Source organism: Suncus etruscus, chromosome 17 (assembly GCF_024139225.1).
Source record: "Suncus etruscus isolate mSunEtr1 chromosome 17, mSunEtr1.pri.cur, whole genome shotgun sequence".
NCBI lineage: Eukaryota > Metazoa > Chordata > Mammalia > Eulipotyphla > Soricidae > Suncus > Suncus etruscus.
The window spans coordinates 39,670,167-39,693,464 of NC_064864.1; the positions used below are offsets into that span (position 1 = coordinate 39,670,167).

General features: G+C 38.0%; 1 protein-coding gene across 1 annotated transcript in view; it reads left to right on the forward strand.

Annotated features, from left to right (window-relative positions):
- Positions 1 to 21,755: 21,755 nt before the first annotated feature.
- ENTPD1 (ectonucleoside triphosphate diphosphohydrolase 1) overlaps positions 21,756 to 23,298 on the forward strand; it is a 100,798-nt gene continuing 99,255 nt past the window's right edge. Inside the window, exon 1 of the mRNA XM_049764393.1 lies at positions 21,756 to 21,811. Within this exon, the coding sequence (XP_049620350.1) occupies positions 21,796 to 21,811 (16 nt within the window). The 5' untranslated portion in view covers positions 21,756 to 21,795. The remainder of the gene's footprint in view (positions 21,812 to 23,298) is intronic.

The window sequence follows — 23,298 nt, forward strand, 5'->3', positions numbered from 1 at the left end:
TTCCTTCCTTCCTTCCTTCCTTCCTTCCTTCCTTCCTTCCTTCCTTTCTTCCTTCCTTCGTTCTTTCCTGGCTTTTTGGGTCACACCTGGCAGCACTCAGGGGTTACTCTTGGTACTATGCTCAGAAATCGCTCCTGGCAGGCTTGGGAGACCATATGGGATGCCAGGATTTGAACCTCCGTCCTTCTGCATGCAAGGCAAACTCCTTACCTCCATGCTATCTCTTCAGCCCCACCACCACTTTCTGTTTGGAAGTATGGCCATGTTAGGGCAGATCAGAGGTCCTGGACAACTGATATGTTCATGGAGTTTCTCTTAACCACTTATATGTAGAAAATGAGGGAAGAAATGCTCTCTCTCTCTCTCCTACTTTCTCTTCTCTATATTGGGAAATGCTGAGCAATGGTCTTTACCGTCTCACATATTATACCTAATCGAGTCAGAGCCAGTTACTGATCAATGCACCTGGGATTGGTTTAATAATTTATTTTTCCAGCTCATATCATTTTCATACCTCCTGGAATTGCCTCCCTACTTTAACTACTTGTGCTGAAATCTTTGGGGACCCCAACCATTGTCTCAGTATAAACCACATCTGGGAGCTATCTCTTATAGCCATAGTTTATTTGGTTTCAGGAATCTATTGCTGTGTGAGGTCCTAGACTTGATTTTTGGAAACATCAGAATAAAAAAGAAGAAAGAGACAGAAACAGGAACCTTTTCCTTCCTGGCATCGTCATGGATATCCATTGTTACTCGCTCACAGTGATTCACCATCTCTTGTACACACAGCTGCAAGACAGGCTGGGCATTGTAGTCTTTATGCTGAGTGGCTAAACAATGGATATTCTATTAGTAAGAAAGAAGAAAGAAAAAAAAAAAAAAAAAAAAAAAAGAAAGAAAAGAAAATGAATGAATATCAAGCAGATTCTCCTTCACAGGCATACTTATATTTGTAGAATATCAAAAGAATTAAGCTAAAATTCACCCGAAGTCCATGATATTGTCTTCATCACAAGAGAAATTCTAGGAGAAGATAAAGTATAGGTAAAAGCAGAAGAATTTGTCACAGCAGTAGTACAAAAGGCATGTGGAGGCTCTCACAGAATATATCAGTTGGGTTTTGAGGTAAGGGTTTTGAAGGTATGAGTTAACTAAGAGGGAGGGATACGTAAGAGGGTTGAGTTTGACTTGGCATGTTGTAGGTGGCACGAAAGCTTCATATGTATATAAAATTAAATGCTTGTTCATATAAAATATGTATCATTATGGGGCTGGAGTGATAGCACAGTGAAAGGGTGTTTGCCTTATATGCAGATGACCCAGGATGGACCCAGGTTCGATCACTGGCATATGATTTCCTGAGCCTGCCAGGAGTGATTTCTGAGGGCAGGCCTCGATCTGTACAACAACCAAGATCTCTAATTTCAGACTTCTGACTGAGACAACTGCAACTGAGCAGATCTTCTAGAAACATGATGAAAGATTTTATCCTAAGCTTCATCCTAGGATTGTTGCAAAAACCAAGACCACCTACTACATAAGACTGATTAAAACAACAATGATGAAACAGAACTTCTAGAACCATAAAGAAAGACTCCATCCTTTGACCTGTGCAAATACCAAGATCTCTAGCTACAGATGTCTGATTTAATCATCCACAACAGAGCAGAAAGTTTCCAGACACCACAAAAGGACCTAGGGGAGAGTAAAAGAACAGGTACAGAGCCTATAGTTATTCCCATGACAGTATACTTCACGGGCGGAGAAACTCTGTATCTCTTAGGCCAAGGGAATTCCCTTTCTAATCTCCCCAATATTTACTGTGCCTATGCAAAGAGAGAGAGAGAGAGAGAGAGAGAGAGAAGCACAAATTAATTATTTTTGCCTTTGTTATTGGTTTTTTTGTGTGTGTGCTTTCTTTTTTCTTTATTTCAGGACTGTGGTTATTGTGTGGTTGTTATCTTTATTGCTGTGGTGCTTTTCGTTTTTTTTGTTAGAATTTTTTTGTATTGTTATGTTTTTCTTCCTTTTTCCCTTTCTTCTCTTAAATTGTTATTTATAGCCTCTAGAAGGACTCCTCCCATTTTTTGCTTGTTTGATTTTTGCCCCATTTTATTTTTTTCTTCCCTTCAAACAGAACCACATAACTTGAATCATCTTGTTCCACCTCACAAATTGAGGGGGAAATAATGGATGGTACCAAGACCAAACAGTTGTATGAACATTGAGTAGAAATAAAAAAATGATCAGACTTAAACACCAAATCCAAAGCCAATGACAACAGAATCTATACCCAATCTACAACACACTAGATACAGAGGGGACTACTTATACTAGCAGCATGGGGGTTGGGGGTGGGTAAGGAAGGAGATATGGGATGCATGCTGGGAACAGGGGTAGAGAAAGGACAACATTGGTGGTGGGAATGCCTCTGATTTAATGTCACTATGTAGCTAAAATATTACTGTGAAAGATTTGTAATCCACTTTGGTCAAAATAAAAATTATTATAAAATAAAAAAATTCCCAATGTTTAAGCTATTCAAACTATCCTAAAATTCATTCTAAGAAATTTGTTTTATATTTTAATTGATTGAACTTGAAATTAAGTTTTGTGTTAGTGATGACTAAAGAATGGCTATCTTCAGAAACTATTTTTTTTTTTGTTTTTGTTTTTGTTTTTGGGTCACACCCGGCAGTGCTCAGGGGTTACTCCTGGCTGTCTGCTCAGAAATAGCTCCTGGCAGGCACGGGGGACCATATGGGACACCGGGATTCGAACCAACCACCTTTGGTCCTGGATCGGCTGCTTGCAAGGCAAACGCCGCTGTGCTATCTCTCCAGGCCCAGGAACTATTTTTTTTAAAAAACTCTTTTTTTCCTGTCTTTAATTCATCTTTTCACATTAGTCTCATTTAATTTTTATTTATACTTTGCTTTTGGGGCCACACCCAGAAGTTCTCAGGGCTCTGTACTCCAAGATCACCCCTGGATCTTCTCAGGAAATCCTGTGTGCTGCCCAGGATCTCACAAGGGGCTGCTGCATTTGATGTAAGAACCTTTACCCCTGTACTATCTCCTTGGCCATAATCTCATTTTAAAAATAGTGATGCCACAGAGTATTATGCTAAGTGAAGTCAGTCAAAGAAAGGGGGACATATACAGAATGACCTCTCTTATATGTAGAGATTAAATAAACATATAAGGGAATAAATAGCGACCAGTGAGGGGTCAGAGAGATAGCACAGAGAATTGATATATAATGAAAGGTCTGGATTTGATTATTCTCCAACCAACCTAAGTTATTACACTTGAACAGAGATCTGGAATTAGCCCTTAAGCATCAATCATAATAGACTGTAAGATTCTGCCTATGCAATGATAGTTAGACACCATACTCTGGACAAAAACTGAGTATTGAAAGGAGAAAAAGTGATTTTCATAATACCCTTTCAGTAACAATATTGCAAACCACATTGTCTAAAAGAAATAAAAGATGAGTGAGTGAGTGGGTGAGAGAGATAGAGAGAGGGAGAGAAAGAGAGGGAGAGATAGATAGTCTGCTATAGAAGCAGGTAGGGGAGGGCAGGGGGAAGAGTTGGAGGGAAACTGGTGAAGGAATGAGTGTTGAACATTGTTATTGAAACTCAATCATGAACAGCTTTGTAACTATGAAAAAAAGAGTCTGACTATGGAACTGTGCTTGCTAAATTGGTGGTTATGAGTAGAAACTTGGAAACCGATGGAAGGATGCTTAATCTCTGGTGGTGGGTGAGATTTAGCAACATTGTATTTCTGAAACAATATGACCTAGTGTAAATCACAGTGTCTAAATTAAAAAAATGTTTAAAAAGTGATATTTCACTATTTTTGTTGATTTTTTTGCTATACTTTTAGTTATTTGCTATAGAATTACCAAATATATTTATGATTCTTCAGTTAAATCAGACTTCATTTTAATAGTGCCTATATTTATGTAAATTATAAAATACTACAAATATTAAAATAAAATTTTATATACATGAACAATAAAATTAAAAAAATGACATTTGTAAGACAATGTTACAGCCTTCATGTCTCACCTTTTCTGGTCCATAGTAGGTAGAAGGTTTTTGATGAGGTGACGGAAAGTGAAAAAGAACTTCTTATAGAATAATAAGAGATCTGGTTGTGTCAGGGGTAGGGACAAGAGAAATGTTTATAGTTGTATCACATTAAGGGAACTAGATTTTGCCACCGCTACCTCTCTAGAAGAAAGAATTTAATACTAGGATGAACTGAGGATAATCTTAAAAGAGTTTGAGTGAAAATGAAAGCGACCAGAGAGAAGTGGTGAATATTGGTGACCAGGACAGCTCCTGAAACATTTTAGGTGCTCATTGAATATTTGTGGAGAAAGTCAATGCATAATTACATGCATCAGCAATAAATTGTATATCACCAAGTCAGTACCCTTAGAGGAAAGTACCCTTAGAGGAAAACTCAAAGTGCTCTTTTGCATTAGACTTCTTATGATTACATTTTTCTCCACTGATAATGTCTTGTGCCTTACTTTCCTGTGTTTCTAAATACCAAAAGGTCAGGTAAGAATATTTATCACCCTTTTTCAAAATAGGTAAAGTAGTATGAATGAAGTTTGAGAATAGGCCATTGTACAGACCTATCAGTGGTGACAAAAGCAAGAGTGTGAGCTGAATATGGAGAGCTGAGTTCAAGCTTTGATTGACCAGTTGACTAGAAAGCAATGAATCACCTCTGGGTGACCAGGGTATTAAAAGGTAAATTTCATTAAAGAAATGCTTAACCCTGTTAATGACAGGAAGAGGACTTATTCCCACTTCAACCCAAATCATCCTGCAAGTAGGCTGGATCTAGTCATGACAAACTCTTAGTTATTGAACAAGGAAGAATAAAATGTGGAAAAGATTAAATTCACATTTATTTTCCTTAAGGAATTAAAAAAAATCATTCGTGTCTTATGCACATTAAAGAAAACCCTGAAGTAGGGGCATTGGGATATGAAGAAGAGAAGAATTTGCAGTCAGACTCAATTTAAGTCAGCCTCTGGGTTATAAACACATGAGAAATATTACACACAAAAGGAAAGTAGTAATGTAAGGCATTAAGTTAATGCCAAGTTGGCACTTGTGAGAGGGAAAGAACTCTGCTCTCAGAAGTTGGAAAAGGGAGCAGAAGACTTTAAAAGACTGAAGGTTTGAATACAGCCTGGAAGGATTAACTGGTGCAACCATTCAAGCTAAGTAATCATCAGAAAAGTCCAAAGCACTGTTTTCTCTCTCTGTTTCTCTATTTTTCAAGGCCTTGCTGACCCTCTAGAAGAAGGGGTCAAAAGAGCCAGGTACCTAACTAATGTGGCCTGCAGGCTTTGTCACCACTGGCTGATCTCCACTCAGGCAGTGGCTTTCCCAGCAGTAGTCAAGCTTCCTGCTATCTGGAATTATGGTTTATTATTGTCCTCAAAAACTGGGTGTGTGAGCCCTGCTTTTAAGTTCTTGAGCACAAGAGTTTAAAAGCTGCATGTTTGTGAGATTGACCCCTGCCCCTAGAAATTGCAATGTTGAGGGAAAAAATTAGATATTTATGCGGTGGGAATCCTGATTGTTGAGCAAGTACTATCTTGTGTACTCTGGATCAGTTAAATGTGGCACATTTTTCTTAACTCCAGTTTTATTCCTTCTCAGAGATCCTTGAAGTTCTCTGGCACTATTCCCATAAAAGGGCAACCCTCTGGAAAAACCTAGGCATTTCCCTTCCTTTTATTATTATCAAGTTTGGGAACCAACAGTCATTACTCCTTCCTGCCCGCCCAAGAATTAGTGAACCTTCCCTAGAGACAATTTGTGGAAACTTTTAACTAAGAAATTTTCTTCTTTTAGATCATTGTGTATATTGTGTCATTATGAAAAGATGTGAATTTCACCATTATCACACTGAATATGACAAGGCTGTCTACATCTTGGCACTCAGCTCCAGTTAGTTTTGTTTTGTTGGATACAGACACAGAGAATTCTGTTTGAGCAACAAATCATGTGTAAAAAATATTTTGCATGGTAATGCCCATTTAGGTTCCTTTAAAACTGTGCTTCCTCAAGGATTTCACTACACCCACTGCATTTATTTTTATCAAGGTAACATGGTATATAATCCTGTTAATATTAAGCTTTAGGCATGCATTGTTACTAGTATCACAAGGTGCCAAGACTCTTCACTCCTGTCCTCAGGTCCCTTCTCCTCCTCCCTCTCCCACACCCCTACATCTTTCCATATCTGCATTTAAAGTCCTGATGAGTTTAAAAACATTGTTTTTGGTTTTATTTTTGTTATGTTTTGGGACCATATTTGATGATACTTAGGAGTTATTTCTGGCTCTGTACTCGGGAGTTAATCCTGGTGGTGCTCGAAGGATCATTTGAGATGATGGGGATTGAATGCATGTCAGCCATGTGCAAGGCAAGTGCCCTAACCACTGCACTATTTCTCTAACTCCAAGTTTAATATATTTTTAAAAGCAAATTTTAATAATAGTCTGAATCTACAAAAAAGTTGTGAGTATAGTAAACGAATTCCCCATGCACCCCATATTCAGTTCCTCTTATTAACAATTTACATTTTTGTGAAATATTTGTTTCAATTCATTAATGAACCTATATCATTATATTACTATATTTTAAGTTGTAGTTAAGGTATCTGTATATGTAATTATATGTAAGATATATGTAGTTAAGTAATATGGTTACAATAGAGTTAATGTTACTGCATTTTCTCTAGCAGTAAAATATCAAAGACTCCTCACAACTGTCTCTTCAACACTTTTTTTTTTTTTGGTTTTTTGGTCCTACCCAGCAGTACTCAGGGGTTACTCCTGGCTGTTTGCTCAGAAATAGCTCCTGGCAGGCACGGGGGACCATGTGGGACACCGGGATTCGAACCAATCACCTTTGGTCCTGGATCGGCTGCAGGCCCTCTTCAACACTTCTAATTCACACATCATTTCTCAATTACACCTCAACTCCTTCCCACAACTACTTAGTAAATTGAGTTCTTGACTAAAGTCCAGTTGTTGAATTTTCATTGGACATTTGTCTATTTCTTTTATTTTTTTATTACCATAAGTAAGTGAAATCACTTATGAGGAAAAGGTTTTTTTCTTAGCCAATGGGATCGAATCATTGAAGATGCTTCTGACTTCTATGTTCTGGAGAGTTCTTACACTTTCTTTGATAGATTTTATAAATTCTGGCCTCATATCAAGATGTTTAGTAAATTTTGAATTAAATTGTATATGTGTGATAGAAAATATGGAGCAATTTTCATCTTTTTTAATGTGGGTATCAGTTTTCCCAACACAATTTATTGAAGAGTTTTTCTTTCTTTGGTCTATTTTATGCACTCAACTCTTTTGTCATAGTTTAAGATTTATTTCTCGGCTCTCAGTTATATTCTATTAGTTTAAAATTATGTTTTAGTTTATATTATTTTGATTACTGTATATCTAGAGTTTAATTAGGAAAAAGGGAATTCAATGTCTTCCATTTTATTTTTTTCTCAGAATTGTTTTGCTACTCAGGAAATGGCTTTAAAATTTTGGAATTTTGATAGGCATTACACTGAGTCTGTATGAGGTTGTACAATTAAAAAAATTAATCCATTTCTCCCATTCTGTGGCATAAAGTTATCATAGTATCCTCTTATGATCTTTTCTATTTCTGTAGTTACTTCCCTGTCATCTCTTTATATTGTACTGAAGTTTTATCTCGTCTTTCTCTCATGAAGCTACCTAAGGGTTTGTCTTTTCAGTTTTACTTATTCCCGTGAAAAATAAGGTCTATTTTACTGACTCTTTATTGCTTTCTATATTATTCTTTATTTTATTGTTTGCTTCATTCTGCTTATCTTGGTATTCATTTTTATTCTTTCTCTTGTTTCTCCAAATGAAGTTTGGATATTTGTTGTAGATTTTTCTTGTTTCCTGATATAAACCTGTATTGTTATAAACTTTCATTTTAGTACTGCTTTTGCTATGCCCCATAGATTTGAAACCTTTGTGTCTTCATTTTAATTTGGTTTTAAGCATCTTTTCATTTCTTCTTTGATATATGCTTTGACCCAGTGATTGTTCAAAAGTATATTGCTAAATTTTCAAATGTTTGATGGATTCTTTTTTTTTCTTTATTCACCGTGGTTTGATAAGATACTTGATATGATTTCTATTTTCATGATTTATGAGCACTCACATTGTAACTCAGCATTCTGAGATACCCTCTATATGCACTGAAGAAGAATGTGTATATGACATTATTTGGGGTGGGGGGGAGTAGAATTCTATGTTTTTCTAATTTCTCTGTTAGGGCTCTTGTTTCATTATCATCTGGTTGATTTGTCCAGTGAGGAAATTGAGGTTTCTTTTCAAAATCATGTTGCTATAAATACATCTCCTTAGATCTGTTGGTAGTTGTTTTATATACTTTGCTGCCTCTTCAGTTAGTATATGTATTGCTAAGAGATAAGGTCTTTTGATCTATTGATAACTTAATCAGCATGTAGGTTCCATTCCTTTCTCGTATCATTTTCTTTCACTTGAATGCATTTAGTCTTTCACTTGAACTCAGTCTGATCCAAGCATGGTCATGTGTGATTACTTTCTTTTTTCCTTTCTTTTCTTTTCTTTTCTTCCTTCCTTCCCCCTCTTCCTTCCTTCCTTCCTTCCTTCCTTCCTTCCTTCCTCCCTTCCTTCCTCCCTCCCTCCCTCCCTCCCTCTCTCTCTTTCTCTTTCTTTCTTTCTTTCTTTCTTTCTTTCTTTCTTTCTTTCTTTCTTTCTTTCTCTTTCTTTCTTTCTTTCTTTCTTTCTTTCTTTCTTTCTTTCTTTCTTTCTTTCTTTCTTTCTTTCTTTCTTCCTTCCTTCCTTCCTTCCTTCCTTCCTTCCTTCCTTCCTTCCTTCCTTCCTTCCTTCCTTCCTTCCTTCCTTCCTTCCTTCCTTCCTTCCTTCCTTTCTTTCTTTCTTTCTTTCTTTCTTTCTTTCTTTCTTTCTTTCTTTCTTTCTTTCTTTCTTTCTTTCTTTCTTTCTGTTTCGTGTTTGGGTCACATCTGGTGGCATACAGAGATTACTCCTGGCTCTGCACTCAGAAATCACTCCTGGCAGGCTCAGGAGACCATATGGGATGGCGGGATTTGAACCACCATCCATCCTGAATAGGCTGCGTGCAAGGCAAATGCCTACTGGCTGTGTTATGTCTCCGGCCCCTGAAAATAGTTTTTTACAAAATGATAATATGGTAATTATTTGTAGATTATAATAATTAATCTATAGGAGACCATTTAATATGTCTTGCTACCTAGACCAGTGTTTTTCAACTTTTTTTGTGCAAAGGCACAATTTTTTCATGAAAATAAATCATGAGACACACCACCATTAGAAAATGTTAAAATATTTAACTCTGTGCCTATATTGACTATATATAAAGTAATTCTCTAGAATAGGAATCAAATAAACACAAAGAAATTATTATATAATTATTTTATTATGAAATAATATAACGATGGGTCTATCTGTGAGCCAAAGCCGCATCTTATGGATAAAATTGGAATTTTTTCCACGGCACACCAGACAATATCTCACGACATACTAGTGTACCGCAGCACAGTGGTTAAAAAACGTTGACCTAGACTATATATCTATTGCTTGTTCGAAAATATATTTTTTACAAAATTATCATATGGTAATTATACCTAAAGACAATAGAGATGAGGGCTAGGAGTACTGGTCCATGATAGAAAGCTTGCCACAAAGAGCAGGGGAGTGAAGGGGAGGGCAGAAGAGGGACCACTATGACAATGATAGCTGGAAATGATCACTTTCAGCTGGGTGCTGAAAGGAGGTAAAGTAAAATGCATGATACCTTTTCAATAACAATACTTCAAATTATAGTATCTGAAAGGGAAAAAGGAAGAGAGAGAGAGAGTGAAAAAAGGAGAGAAAAAAGTAACATCTGGCATAGAGGCAGGCAAGGGGAGAGTACAAGAGGGCAGTGAGTAGGAAATGGAAATGGGGATATTGGTGATCAAACATGTGCATTGGTAAATGGCTGGGTGTTGAAAATTATATGACTGAGACTCATTCATGAACAACTTTGTAACTGTGTAGCTCATGGTGATTAAAATAAAAAAGTATTATTAGATATAAATCATTTTTTAAAAAGGAAAATACTTTTTACTTGCTCTATTTTGAGTGATATTCTGGCAGTATATAGGATTGTTGGTGGAAGATTCCTTTCATTCTATACCTTGAATTTCCTTCCGTTCCTTTCTTGCTTTCTTGCTTGCATAGAGAAATCTCGTGTGAGTCTTACGGAACTTCCTCATATATGAGTCTTAATGTTTCTCTTCCTGCTTTTAGTAATCATCTCTCTTGTTCTTGTTATTTTGATTACAATGTCTCTTGGTGCTCTTCTTTTTAAGTTTATTTTGTTCAGAACTCTTAGGATTTCCTTGATTATCCCACAGGTATCCCTTTCAGATTGAGGAAGTTTGGACAATTTTTCCAACTCAGAGTCAGGAGTAACCCCTGAGAGCCAGTGGGTGTGGCACAAAACCAAACCAAACCACACCAAACAAACAAACAAGAAATAATTGTTTTTAATTGTAGAGATAGTACAGTGGATAAGGTGCTTTTGTTTTGCAAAATTGAACTTGTGCCCATAGCTTTGGTGCCACAGGCTGCTCAGGGCAGGGCAGGAGCAGTTGGATACAGGAACAGCAGGAGAGTGGCGCAGGAGTCAGCGGATTGTAACTAGATCTCACACCAACTAAGGAGTTTGGTCTAGCCAATTTATTTACTCAAACAGCAGGGTTTTTATACATTTACTTTAGCAAGTCATTCTGCATTAGCAAAGAAGAATGGGGTGATCAATAGTTTGCATAGGAGGAAAACATGTGGCTTCTGTGAGGTATAAATAATCACCAAAAGGTTCTTTAGAATTCATTGACATCCTCTTTAATACAATCATTACAATACTTATTAATCTTTACTAGAGACATCACTTATTTTTGGCCTAAGATTTAACAATACTCTAATTTCCCAAAGTCTCCTAAATCTGCTGAATCAGCTTTGTTGCTTGAATGCCCAGTTCCTGTTTTCCAGGGGGTCTTTAGTGTGGTTGTATACTGGCATGCCTAAATTGGGTTTGTTTTGATGCAAAGTTTATCTTTAAAACCAAGAACTCAGGGATCAGGGCCTGATGCTCTGATTCTTCAGTAATTTTCACATTCTTATCTCCTATAGCATTCCTGATCAGGAAGGCCTGAAATAATTAGCCTCAGCACAATTACTGGGTAACTAGGAAACGGTTTTGATTTACAGCATGCTTGGTGGTCTTTAGGGGGATTCAGAGTGATTCCTTAGGCTGCTAGTAAAACTATGTCTCAAATGAGAGGGGTGAATTTATGCCACAACCTCTATTAATAGCCGCTTTACCCTAAGCATCTTATAGCAATTGTGGGTACAGGCAACCAAAGGCTTTTTTAAGCCTAATGCCCTCCCTTAGCCATGGGCTCTAGGTTAGGGTTCCTTATACAGAAGTCATGACACTTGGGATTGTAAATAGCAGAAAGACAATTAGGAATTTGTAGTAATCATAGCCTATATCTGTGCTAGCAGTGAACCTAATCTTTGCCTTGGGGTTAACAATTACCAGAATCTTGCACCTGATGTATAATCAAATTCTGGCTGATCTGGGCAGAGATTAGTAATTGTGGTCTTGTGCACCCTATAATAGCTGTTCAGCAAGCTAGCCTTTAGAACTATGAGATAGTGGTGGTAGTGTTCGCCAATACCAATTCCAGATGTCTATCCAGTAAAACCTGCATGCTAGTATCTTCCGTTGCCTTAGTTGATTCCTTTTGCTTTCAACTTGTTTCCCAACCTTGATGAAAAATTCCTTAGCTCCCAACTCAGCCAAGTTCCATATTCTGCAGTAGCCATCTTTCAAAGGCAAACTCCTAGAAATTCTCTCAGCAAGAATTCTCCCAGGACATTGTATTTGATCTGGAGTTTATGTATTATTTGAAAGTTGTGGTAGCTTTCAGATATTTTACTTCTCTTATCTGTTGATTAAGTCCACACTAAATTTTCATTTTAATCCACTGTCTTTTTTTTTTTCCTTTTAAAATTCCATAAGCCCATTAGGATCCCACATTACATTTGCCCTCATGTTTTCTTAGGGTTCTCTTGGCTATGCCATCTCAGATTTTCTCTTATTTTAGATTATTTTGACTATTTTGAGACATACTTACTAGTCAGGCATATTGTGGATGTTTCTCAATTGGGATTTGTCTATTACCTTTTATTATGAAATAAGCATTATGCATGTTTTGAAGAAATTCCTAAGATATAAGTGCAATTTTTATGATTTCATATGAAGGATACAATATACAAGACTTACTATTTCCCAACTCTCTCTCATTTACTTATTCAATTATTTATATCAACCTAAATGCATGCATTTTAATTTTTGGATTATAATTATTTTGTTTTGCTATTCAAATGATTTTAAAATTTGACTATTGGAAATTGTTGCAATTGGCTGTTATGTCAATTTGATAAATTTTATCACTATGGGATTTTGTGTCTATGGCTTTTGAATTTACTTTTTTAAATATTTTCTTACTTTTTGGCATAAGGTACTCTCAAGGATAATCTGGTGTGTTTCCTGTCTTACTCATAGAATTAGCCTTTTTTTGTTTGTTTGTTTGTTTTTGGGCCACACCTGGTGTTGCTCAGGGGTTACTTCTGGCTCTGCACTCAGGAATCACTTCTGGAGGGCTTAGGATCATGTGGAATGCTGGGGATTTTTAAAGTCATTTAGATCAGCACCATTTTTCCTACTTCTCCCACTAAAGTTGCTTCAAATTCTTGTAAAATTGATTATTTTATCTGTACTTCATTATGTGATCACATACTTCCTTGAATAATTTTTTAATTTGTATAAATTAAAGGTTCATTGTTGGTCTATAAAATTTTAGAGTTTTTATAAATTCTTATCAAATATTCACTCTTCCAGTGTTACAATAAATAATTACCCTAAAACTTTTTTTTTTGTGTGTGTGTGGTTTTTGGGTCACACCCAGCAGTGCTCAGGGGTTTTTCCTGGCTCCGTGCTCAGAAATTGCTCCTGCCAGGCACGGGGGACGATATGGGACTCCGGGATTTGAACTGATGACCTTCTGCATGAAAGGTAAACGCCTTACCTCCATGCTATCTCTCCGGCCCCACCTAAAACTTTCAGTGTACTTTACTTTTTCAAATGGGGAGGAAAGGTGCTCCAATGAATCTTTGGAAACAACTGATCTGTTCATACTCTTTATTTAAATTTAGTGTTTAAATCCTTTTGTAAATTAAAATATTTTTAAAATCTTTTGAAGCTTTTATAAATTGACTAGGTGTTTATAGTTTTTTCACTCTCTTTAGAAATAAATATCTTTGATCTTAAAGAAGTTATAGCTATCAATTACTATATATAGCTCACAAATTTGGTGCCTGCATCTGTTACACCCCACTCAGGAAGGGCACACATCAGAAAAGTGTTGCACTCCTGAAAAAGAATTATTTGCCAAAAAGGCCTGCTTAGAGCAGTCAAATCAGTTGACCCTTTGCGTGGATTGTTTGGCCATAATTCTAAAATGTGGTTGTAACTATCTCTCTCTCTATTTTTGACCATTATTAGAAATCAGGCCTTTATAATTCTTTCTAACAAAGAAGCACAGTACAAATCCCGCCAAAAGTCTCCCACTGACCAGCTCTCTGTGATTTCTGCTACCTTGGCACCAAGATCATGTTTTTTCCCAAAACTTAGCTCATAGTAAAGCAATTTTCAGTTTTTCCCCAAAACTCTAAAACATTTCTCTCTCTTCCCACTTCCCTGAAAATTACCTGTTTTCTCCTGCTTACCCAAAACAAAGCTAACCCACAACAAAACTGCCTTTCACCTTCAGTATCGGTTCTTTAATATGCAAATTTTAGCCATGGTCTTTCATTCTGTTTCCCTAACCATCTCCCACTGTCTTTGATTTCCAAAATTACACCCTGCATTCCAAAGCTCAACCTTTAAAAGTTACCCAGCTCAAAAAATAAATTTGTCTTCGTCTTTCTTGATGCAAGTCCCCATGCATTCTGTGTGGTCTCATTCATTTCATATTTCATTATTCCATATTCGCCTCTTCGTGCTTCCGCTTGACTTTCAGTGGGAAAATGAACTCACTAAGGTTATGCTTAGGGACTTTTTATCTCATCAGGATAAAACAGTCCACAGCATGCATCTTTATTATAATTAGGCAATATAGGACTACAGTACTGTTTAAGTTTATAGTATTGATGTACAAATTTATTGCACATCATACCACTCAAGTGCTCATGACTTACCCTCCATCCCTGTCCTTATATCACTTCAGGTCTAACCTTCCATTTTTCCCCACTAGTCTGTACCCATTTATTTGTTGATGGGCAGTTATTTGTTGATGGGCAGTATTGTTATCTCCTTCAGCCAACATTCATGTGCTCCAGACCCTCTGCCTATTGGTGCCTGCTTCTTAAAGTAACACATTTTAAATTAAATGACAGTTCACTCATCTCTGCATACTTCTGAGACATTTTGAGAGCTATAAAATTAATAAAATGAAACCCTAATGTATGAAACCAAATGAATGAAAACATAAAATGAGTGAAAGAGGAAGTTCCAACAGGACATGAAAGTTATTTCAACTCATTGGAGATAGTAGGTGTAGCTCAAATGAGAACAGCCATAGCTCAGTTGTGGTAATCTAAGATAATACCTACACAACTCTCATTTCATCAAATACTAAGATCAGGTTAGGCATTTACTGAGACTTTAAACTTTCCATTTCTGTAAGTCCTAGTCTTTAGTGTCTTCTTTGTTTGAAGTTGTTGGGTAGTGTACTACATGGCAGCCATGGTTTGGCCACATACTTCCTCCTAGGAAGAACTATTTTGCAACAATCAAGAACATCTTCTGACTTTGAGCATTTTCCCCTGACCACTAAGAAGGCCTCTGGTTTAACCTGAAAAGAAAAAAAACATAATGATCTCAGGTTCTATTTCAGTTCTCACTTCAAAGTATCCTTAGGGTACTTTTAGATTCAGCCTGTTCCCTATGTCCTGCCTTCCATCAAGATCCTTATCACCGAATAATTATAATAAATAGTTATGTAAAGTATATAGTTAATAACCCAGTAAATATTCAGCCATATGCCTTAAATAATTTCCCCACAAAGTTCTCAGTAAACTTAGAATTGAACTGTCATATGACCCAGCAACTCCACTTTTGGCTATCTTAATAAAATAGGACTTAAAAAACATTCAAAAGGACATATACACAGCATTATTCATTGCTGCCATGAGTACAATAGCTAAAATATGGAATCAACCTCAGTACCCAACAATAAATGAATGGATTCTCAAGGTGTGATACATGGAATACTATGCAGCTGAAAAAACAATGAAATTATGCAATTTGTAGCAACCTGGTTGAAACTGGAAGATGTCATGTTGAGTAAAGTCAAAAGGAGAAACACAGATTGATTTCACCTTTCTGTGGTACATTAAATCATTGTATTAGGAAATGTAATGTAGTAAAGGGAGGTGCCTAGATCACCCTTGACCCCAGACTTTAGGAAGGAGAAGAATAGAGAAGAATAAGAGTCAAGGCAGGAAGGAAGGAAGAAGATGAGAAAGGGTCTGGGCTTCAGTTATATTGGAGATGTTGGAGAGTGGTATAGCTATACGCTGAAAGCACAACTTTAACAACACTGAAAATATGAGATTTAAGCTGAAACCACCAAATTTTAATGTGTCTGTTAAGGTGTCAGGCAGAGTGAAGGGATGTTAGTTGAATGTGGGGATGAGGGAGTATGGGGTCACTGGTCATGGGAGTTGACAATGGTGGCGGGTTTGATTTACCTATATAACTAAACAATCGATGCCTTTGTAAATCATTGTTCTTTAATTTTAAAAAAAGTTTTTATTTTATTTTATTTTATTTTATTAAAACCATTGTGATTTATAAAGTCCTTCATAGTTGGGTTTCAGACATACAATGAATCAGGACTAATCACCAATGTCCACTTCCCTCCATCAATGTTCCCCAAGTGCATTTCATACCATTTCCCCTACCACCTCCCAGCCTGCCAGTATAACAGACCCATTTTAAGTTTAGATTGTTAAAATTTGGGTCTCTTGATTCCATTATTATTGCTTTTGGCTTGGATATTTATTTCTGTTCTTTTTTCGTTGTGTGTGTGTGTGTGTGTGTGTGTGTGTTTTGTTTTGTTTTGTTTTGTTTTGTTTTGTTTTGTTTTTGGGCCACACCCAATAACGCTCAGGGGTTACTCCTGGCTATGTGCTCAGAAGTCGCTCCTGGCTTGGGGGACCATATGGGACGCCGGGGGATCTAACGGTGGTCCGTCCTAGACTAGCGCTGACAAGGTAGACACCTTACCTCTAGTGCCACCCCGCCGCCCTATTTCTGTTCTTTTTTCAACTCTACCAACGTACATGAGATTACTTAAATCTCCTCATGTAACTATTGTATACCATTAAATAATATCTAACATTTTCTTGTTTTGTTGTGTAAATTTTAATCAGGTAGAGAAAAAAGTAAATTAAATTCTCATGTATCCTCATCCAACTTCAAAATTATAACCTCATCACTAGTATCATTTCATCATTAATTTTGTTTCTTTTGTTTATTTGTTTTTGGGCCACACCCATAATCACTCAAAGTTACTCCTGGCTCTATGCTCAAAAAATCTCTCTTGGCAGGCTCAGGGGCCCACATGGGATACCAGTTATCTAACCAAGTCTGCGCTAGATCGGCTGCATGCAAAGCAAATACCCTACATCTCTGTAATAACTCTCCGGCTTCAAATTTGTTTCATTTTTATCTCACCTACTACACCTTTGCATTTTGAAGCTAATCTCAGGTTTCTGCTATACATATAGCTCTAAAATATAAATACTTCCGAAACTGCATTTACTTGGTATTTCTTTTAGATCTCCTTTTCTGTAGAGTTACCACTTCCTCTGTTTTTGCTCCTGTATTTTATTTGTTGAGTAAATGGAATTGTTTTAATGTTTCTTCTAGATAGAATTTTATGGATGGCATACTTAGGGTGTTTTTATATGCTTTCTGTCCCTACATTTTATATAAATATATTCATAGGCTTTGAGGATATTAAGTTGTGTGTGCTTCTGCTAAAAGTCCATATGAATTTGGGGGGGTGTCTTTGGGCCACACCTGGTGACGCTCAGGAGTTATTCCTGGCTATGCACTCAGAAATTGCTCCTGGCTTGGGAGACCATATGGGACCCCAGGGGGAATGAACCGCGGTTCATCCTAGGTTAGCACTTGCAAGGCAGACACCTTACCGCTAGAGCCACCACTTCGGCCCATATGAATAGTTTTAACTCCTCTTATGATTTAAGTGGTCATTGATAGGGGCCAGAGTGGTGGCGCAGGTGGTAGAGCATTTGCCTTGAACACGCTAACTTAGGACAAACTGCGGTTCGATCCCCTGGAGTCCCATATGGTCCCCAAGGCCAGGAGTGATTTCGGAGCACATAGCCAGGAGTAATCCCTGAGCATTACCGGGTGTGGCCCCAAAACAAACAAACAAACAAAAAAAGTGGTCATTGATAGTTATTGCTTTATAGTTCCATTGCTTTAGTAAGTATTTGCACAATGGTAACACTCAAGTGCTACCATTGTTATTCTTTTATAATCTGTATACTTTTTTGGTTTTGTTTTTTGGAGCCACACCAGGTGACACTCAGGGGTTACTCCTGGCTATGCACTCAGAAATTGCTCCTGGCTTGAGGGGAACCTATGGGACACCAGGGGCTCGAACCGCTGTCCGTCCTAGGCTAGTGTGGACAAAGCAGATGCCTTACCACTTGTGCCACCTCTCCGATCCCTATAATCTGTATACTTTAAGGAGAATTTTTATACTACCAACTATTGCTAGTCATTATATAGTTTGTGTGGAAAAGGCATGTCTGAATGTTGATATTTACACCTTTATGTACTTGGTTTGGGAATAATAAGTTGATCTCAAAGGCAAAAAATGATTTCTTTACTAGTATCATTATGACTATCTGATATATTTAAGTAGATTTTATTCATTATTTCTTATTGCTGCTCAAGTGGTGTAAGGTATAGTAAAAGCTGACAGGTAATGAGAGAATAAATTGTGTAGGTATTTAGGAGAAAAACCTTCCAGGAAGAATGAAGAACAGGTAAAAAGACTGAGGCTAGAACAGAGGGAGCAAGCGAGGAAAAGTCAGAGGAAAGAAAGTCAGTGAAATTATGGTAATAAGCCATATTGAAGGTCTTTAGTGTTATTTAAAGATGTAGGTTTCTAGGTTAGGAATGGCATTGGCTACTCTGGATCTTCTCTGTGGTCATTCTTTTCTTCTAAATTTGATGATGTTTTCCACTCTTAGTTCATGGGCTATTTGTAGACAGGCTGGGTTTCTTTTGTTTGTTTGCTTGCTTTTGGTTTTTTTAACACTCAGAATTTACTCCTGGCTATGTGCTCAGAAATCACACCTGGCTCAGGGGAATCATATGGGTTGCTGGGGATCAAACCAAGGTCTGTCCTGGATCAACTGCATGCAAGACAAATGCCCTACCACTGTGCAATCACTCTGGCCCCTTAGATTGTTTTTCAATTTTTTTCCTAAAACAGTGATACCACATTATAAAAATTAGTGATTTTTATAAATAGCCCATAATATCACCTAAATATTAGATATGGAGTCTAAACCAACTCTGGAGAAATCATGCTTTAGATTTTTCCACTGTATCAATTAGTTATTTTACAAAAGTAAAATGCTATATATATAATCAATTTAGTATAATAGTCTTGTACTGATCCACTTTTTTTTTTGTTTTGTTTTTTCAGGCCACACCCATTTGATGCTCAGGGGTTACTCCTGGCTAAGCACTCAGAAATCGCCCCTGGCTTGGGGGGACCATATGGGACGCCGGGGGATCTAACCGCGGTCCTTCCTTGTCTAGCGCTTGCAAGGCAGACACCTTACCTCTAGCGCCACCTCGCCGGCCCCCTGATCCACTTTTATTAATTTTTTTTCCTTTGGTTTTTGGCAGCACTTAGGGGTTTCTCCTGGCAGGCTCGGGAACCATATGGGATGCCGGGATTCAAACCAATGACCTGCATGAAAGGCAAATGCCTTACCTCCATACTATCTCTCCCGCCCCTTTTTAAAATTTTTATATCTTTATTTAAACACCTTGATTACAAATATGATTGCATATAAAGAACACCCCCCCCTTCACCAGTGCAACATTCCCATCACCAATGTTCTATATCTCCCTCCTCCCCACCCCACCCCTGCCTGTACTCTAGACAGGTTTTCTACTTTCCTGATTCATTCACATTGTTATGATAGTTTTCAGTGTAGTTATTTCTCTAACTGCACTCTTCACTCTTTGTGGTGAGCTTCATGTTGTGAGCTGGACCTTTCAGCTCTCCTCTCTTTTGTCTCTGAGAATGATTGCAAAAATATCTTTTATTTTTCTTAAAACCCATAGATGAGTGAGACTAGTCTGCATCTATCTCTCTCCCTCTGGCTTATATCATTCAGCATAATAGATTCCATGTACATTCATGTATAGGAAAATTTTATGACTTCATCTTTCCTGATGGCTGCATAATATTCCATTATATATGTATATATATCACAGTTTCTTTAGCCATTCATCTGTTGAAGGGCATCTTGGTTGTTTCCAGAGTCTGGCTATTGTAAATAGTGCAGCAATGAATATAGGTGTGAAGAAGGGATTTTTGTATTGTATTTTTATGTTCCTAGGGTATATCCTTGGAGTGGTATAGCTGGATAATATGGGAGCTCACTTTCCAGCTTTTGGAAGAATTTCCATATCACTTTCCACAAAGGTTGGACTAGACGGCATTCCCACCAGCAGAGAATAAGAGTTCCTTTCTCTCCACATTTCCCCAGCACTGCTTATTGCCATTCTTTGTGATGTGTGCCAATCACTGTGGTACTGATCCACTTTTACTAAGACAGAAAAGTAGTCATGAACTCTTACTATGTGCCAAGTATTGTAAAAAATAATGAAGATGTCTAAAGATTTAGCCCCTTTTCTTATAAAAGTTTGATTGGAATTCTAGTGAAGAATCTTAACTTTTTTTTTTTTTACAGGGGTTGGAGTGGGGCTGGTGCCACACTTCATGGTGCTCAGTGCTTACTCGTGGTTCTGTGCTTAGTAGGAATCATTCCTGGTGCAGCTCAGCAGACCATATTGGGTGACAGGAATGGAATACAGGTTGGTTGTACCCTACCTGCTATAGTATCTCTCTAGTCCTCAGTGAAGATTTTATTTTCTATATTGAGTCCAAACTTCGTAACAGTCACAAATGTAATGATCTACATACAGAAAAACAGCATGTGGTGAACAGACATTACACTCACTTTTGGGGTGGGGGGTGGTTGTGCCAAAAAGGCACAGGTGTAAATAAAAAAAAAAACATGCGCTAGGAATCAGGAAACCAAACCCCCATTTTGCATGTCTCCCATTCATTCATCCATCTACCCAACCATTCATCAACTATTTGCTGAGAGGACACTCTGCCTGAGAAACATGCCAGGCAAGCGTGGCAGCAACAAAGAGCACTCGTCTGCACTCTTTGTGTTTGAACTTGAGTGCTGTTTGCACTGTGAACAATATTCCTTATTATTGAATACTGTTTAATATTCAGAGGTGACTTAAGATTTCCACCTAGATGAACAAGGTCTTTCTAGCTTGGGGTGGAAGATGCTGCCCAGGTGATGTGGAACTTAAGCATTTACCTACTTTTTCGAAGGATGAGTTTTTGCCCCCATTTCAAATAACTTCAAGTACACACAGCATTCGAAAGAATTTCAGTCAGGATGTCTATCTGTATTGGGGCCATCTTGGCTGAACCTGTGTGTGGCAATTCACGTTCCTAGGATCTAGGCATAGGAGATAAAGGTGAGCAGCGAGTCAGCTCAGCTAGACAGCAATTCCAGGGAGCATCCTTCCCACCCTGCCTTCCAGCCAATAACACACAGTTCCTCCCGCTCCAGTGTCTGTCGCTGGGGTGACCCGTTGCTTTTCGAGTCAAATGAGCCTTTTTCAGATGGGAATCAGAAGTGATCGGCTGTATGACATGGGAAGACCTGTTGTTTTTCATTACGTTTTACCCCACCAGTATCAAAGGTAACAACAAGTTTCTTCTAAATCCTTCGGTAAAAATAGCTTTCATTTGCTTGCAGCCAAGATAACATTTGACTAGGAGAAAAATGGGCTTCGGTAACCAAAAGAAAAAGAAAAAAAAAAAAAAAAAAAAAAAAGGAAGGGAGAGAGGAGGAGAGAGATTTGAGCTTGCATTGTTTGTTTTTTTCCAATCATACCAAAAGTGACTGCTCGCTCTGGGTGTGGGTGGGTGGGGTGGGGGAGACCTCTGTATCTTTAGGGAAATGAGTCTCGGATTTAGCCAATCTGTCCTTTGCAGTCAATGAAAAAGACGTAGAGGTTGAGGTTCCTTCCGAAACGGGGCAGGCTGACTTAGCCACTCCCACAGTCCGAGGGTCTGTTATATCTCAGTTGCTTGAGAATCTCTTTCCCTAAAAGCGACCACAGCCAGCAGAGGCTGGGTGGGGGCAAAGGAGCGAAGAGGAAGAGGACACAAGCTGCCAGTTATGGAAGATGTAAGGGGTAAGGAGCCAAATTCATTTGATCTGAACCCTTAATAGCCGAAAGAAAGAAAGAAAGAAAAAAAGGCACCGAATCCTCCAAATCCCAGATCAAAGAGGCTGCGAGACTTAAAATGAACTTTCCCACCCTCTCCTTCCGACAGGAGGCAGAGAAAGAACTTAGGGAAACTTTTTAGGAAGCAAAGCCTGGTGGAGGCGAGGGCGACTCTTGAAGGAGCTGGAAGGCTGTCATGAATATTTATTCATTTCTACTTTGTATTCAGCTCTGGTTTTTTTTTAGAAGCAAATTACTCCTTCCGCTTTCCTCTAGCCATTTTAGCGACTGCACACTCTTTTGCAGTCCAGGATCTTTATCTTGCTAGGGGTGGGTACCGCAGCGTGCTTGCTCAAGGATGCTGGACAGTGTGTAGATTTGTTTTGCTGCTGAATTTCCTGCATGCTTTCTTGTTGTGAAATAAGTCAAGATTTCTCTGCTGTTAGGCTCAGAAGCTAAAGTGGCCAGAGGCAGTCGCAATTGGAGTAGGTCTTGCTGAAAGTAGGCTGGAAGTTTTTGGGGATGTGTGGGGAGGTGTATGTATATTCAGGGAGGGAGGGAGGGGAAGGAAGGGGTGGAGGGACAAAGGACAATTTTATCTTAAAAAATGCAAGCATATCTGACTGACTATATTTAGATTTCGTCTAAAAACTACTGGGCAGCCTGGTTTGCACAGATGGCATGCAGTCTCTGTCTTTTACCTCTTTTGGGCATTTTCTGCCAGGACAGAGTACCAACTGCTGGCAAGTCCATGGGAGTGAGGAAGAACCACTGCTTGAGGATGACAGCGGAAGGTTGCAAATGCTCTTTATTCTCTCTTATTTTAATGCCCCACATGTTTTTATCAAACAGAAACTGGGAGAAATGAGAAGTAGCTAACTTTCTTAATAATGATAAGACTGATAACTATTGGGGGTGTAATGTCTTTAACTTTGAACCGGGAGCTATTCTAGCATTTACACATTATTTATGCCTCCCATCAGCCCTACACGGTCAAGTACTACTATTCTGGGTGACTGAATTGAAAATGAAGGAGCCACTTCCCCTTGGGATTGAAGTTTTAAGTGCAGACTTTGAATGCACTTACTTGGAAAAGGTCTTTTTATTCACACAGCCTTCCTCTCTCTACACTGTTGAGTCCCCTCCAGAAGCTCTTGTTAGTGCCTTAACATTGCTGATTCTGAATTGGCAAATCCTTGATGCTATTGGGGAAACGATACTGCTAAAAGTTCAAGTATGGGAAGGAATTTGTGTTTTGCTATCAAGTTTGAATACTTTTTTTTTTTTTTCTCATTTGGTGCCTATGGTCTCTCTTTATGGTAAAACCCAGGTATTGTGACAACCTTTCACATAGGGAGAGGTCTAGCCAAGAGAAATTAGATGACTTGTTTGCTTGCACTTCACTCCTAGGCTCTTTCAGTTCCCCAAATAATCATGAGCTTTCCTCCCTCTTA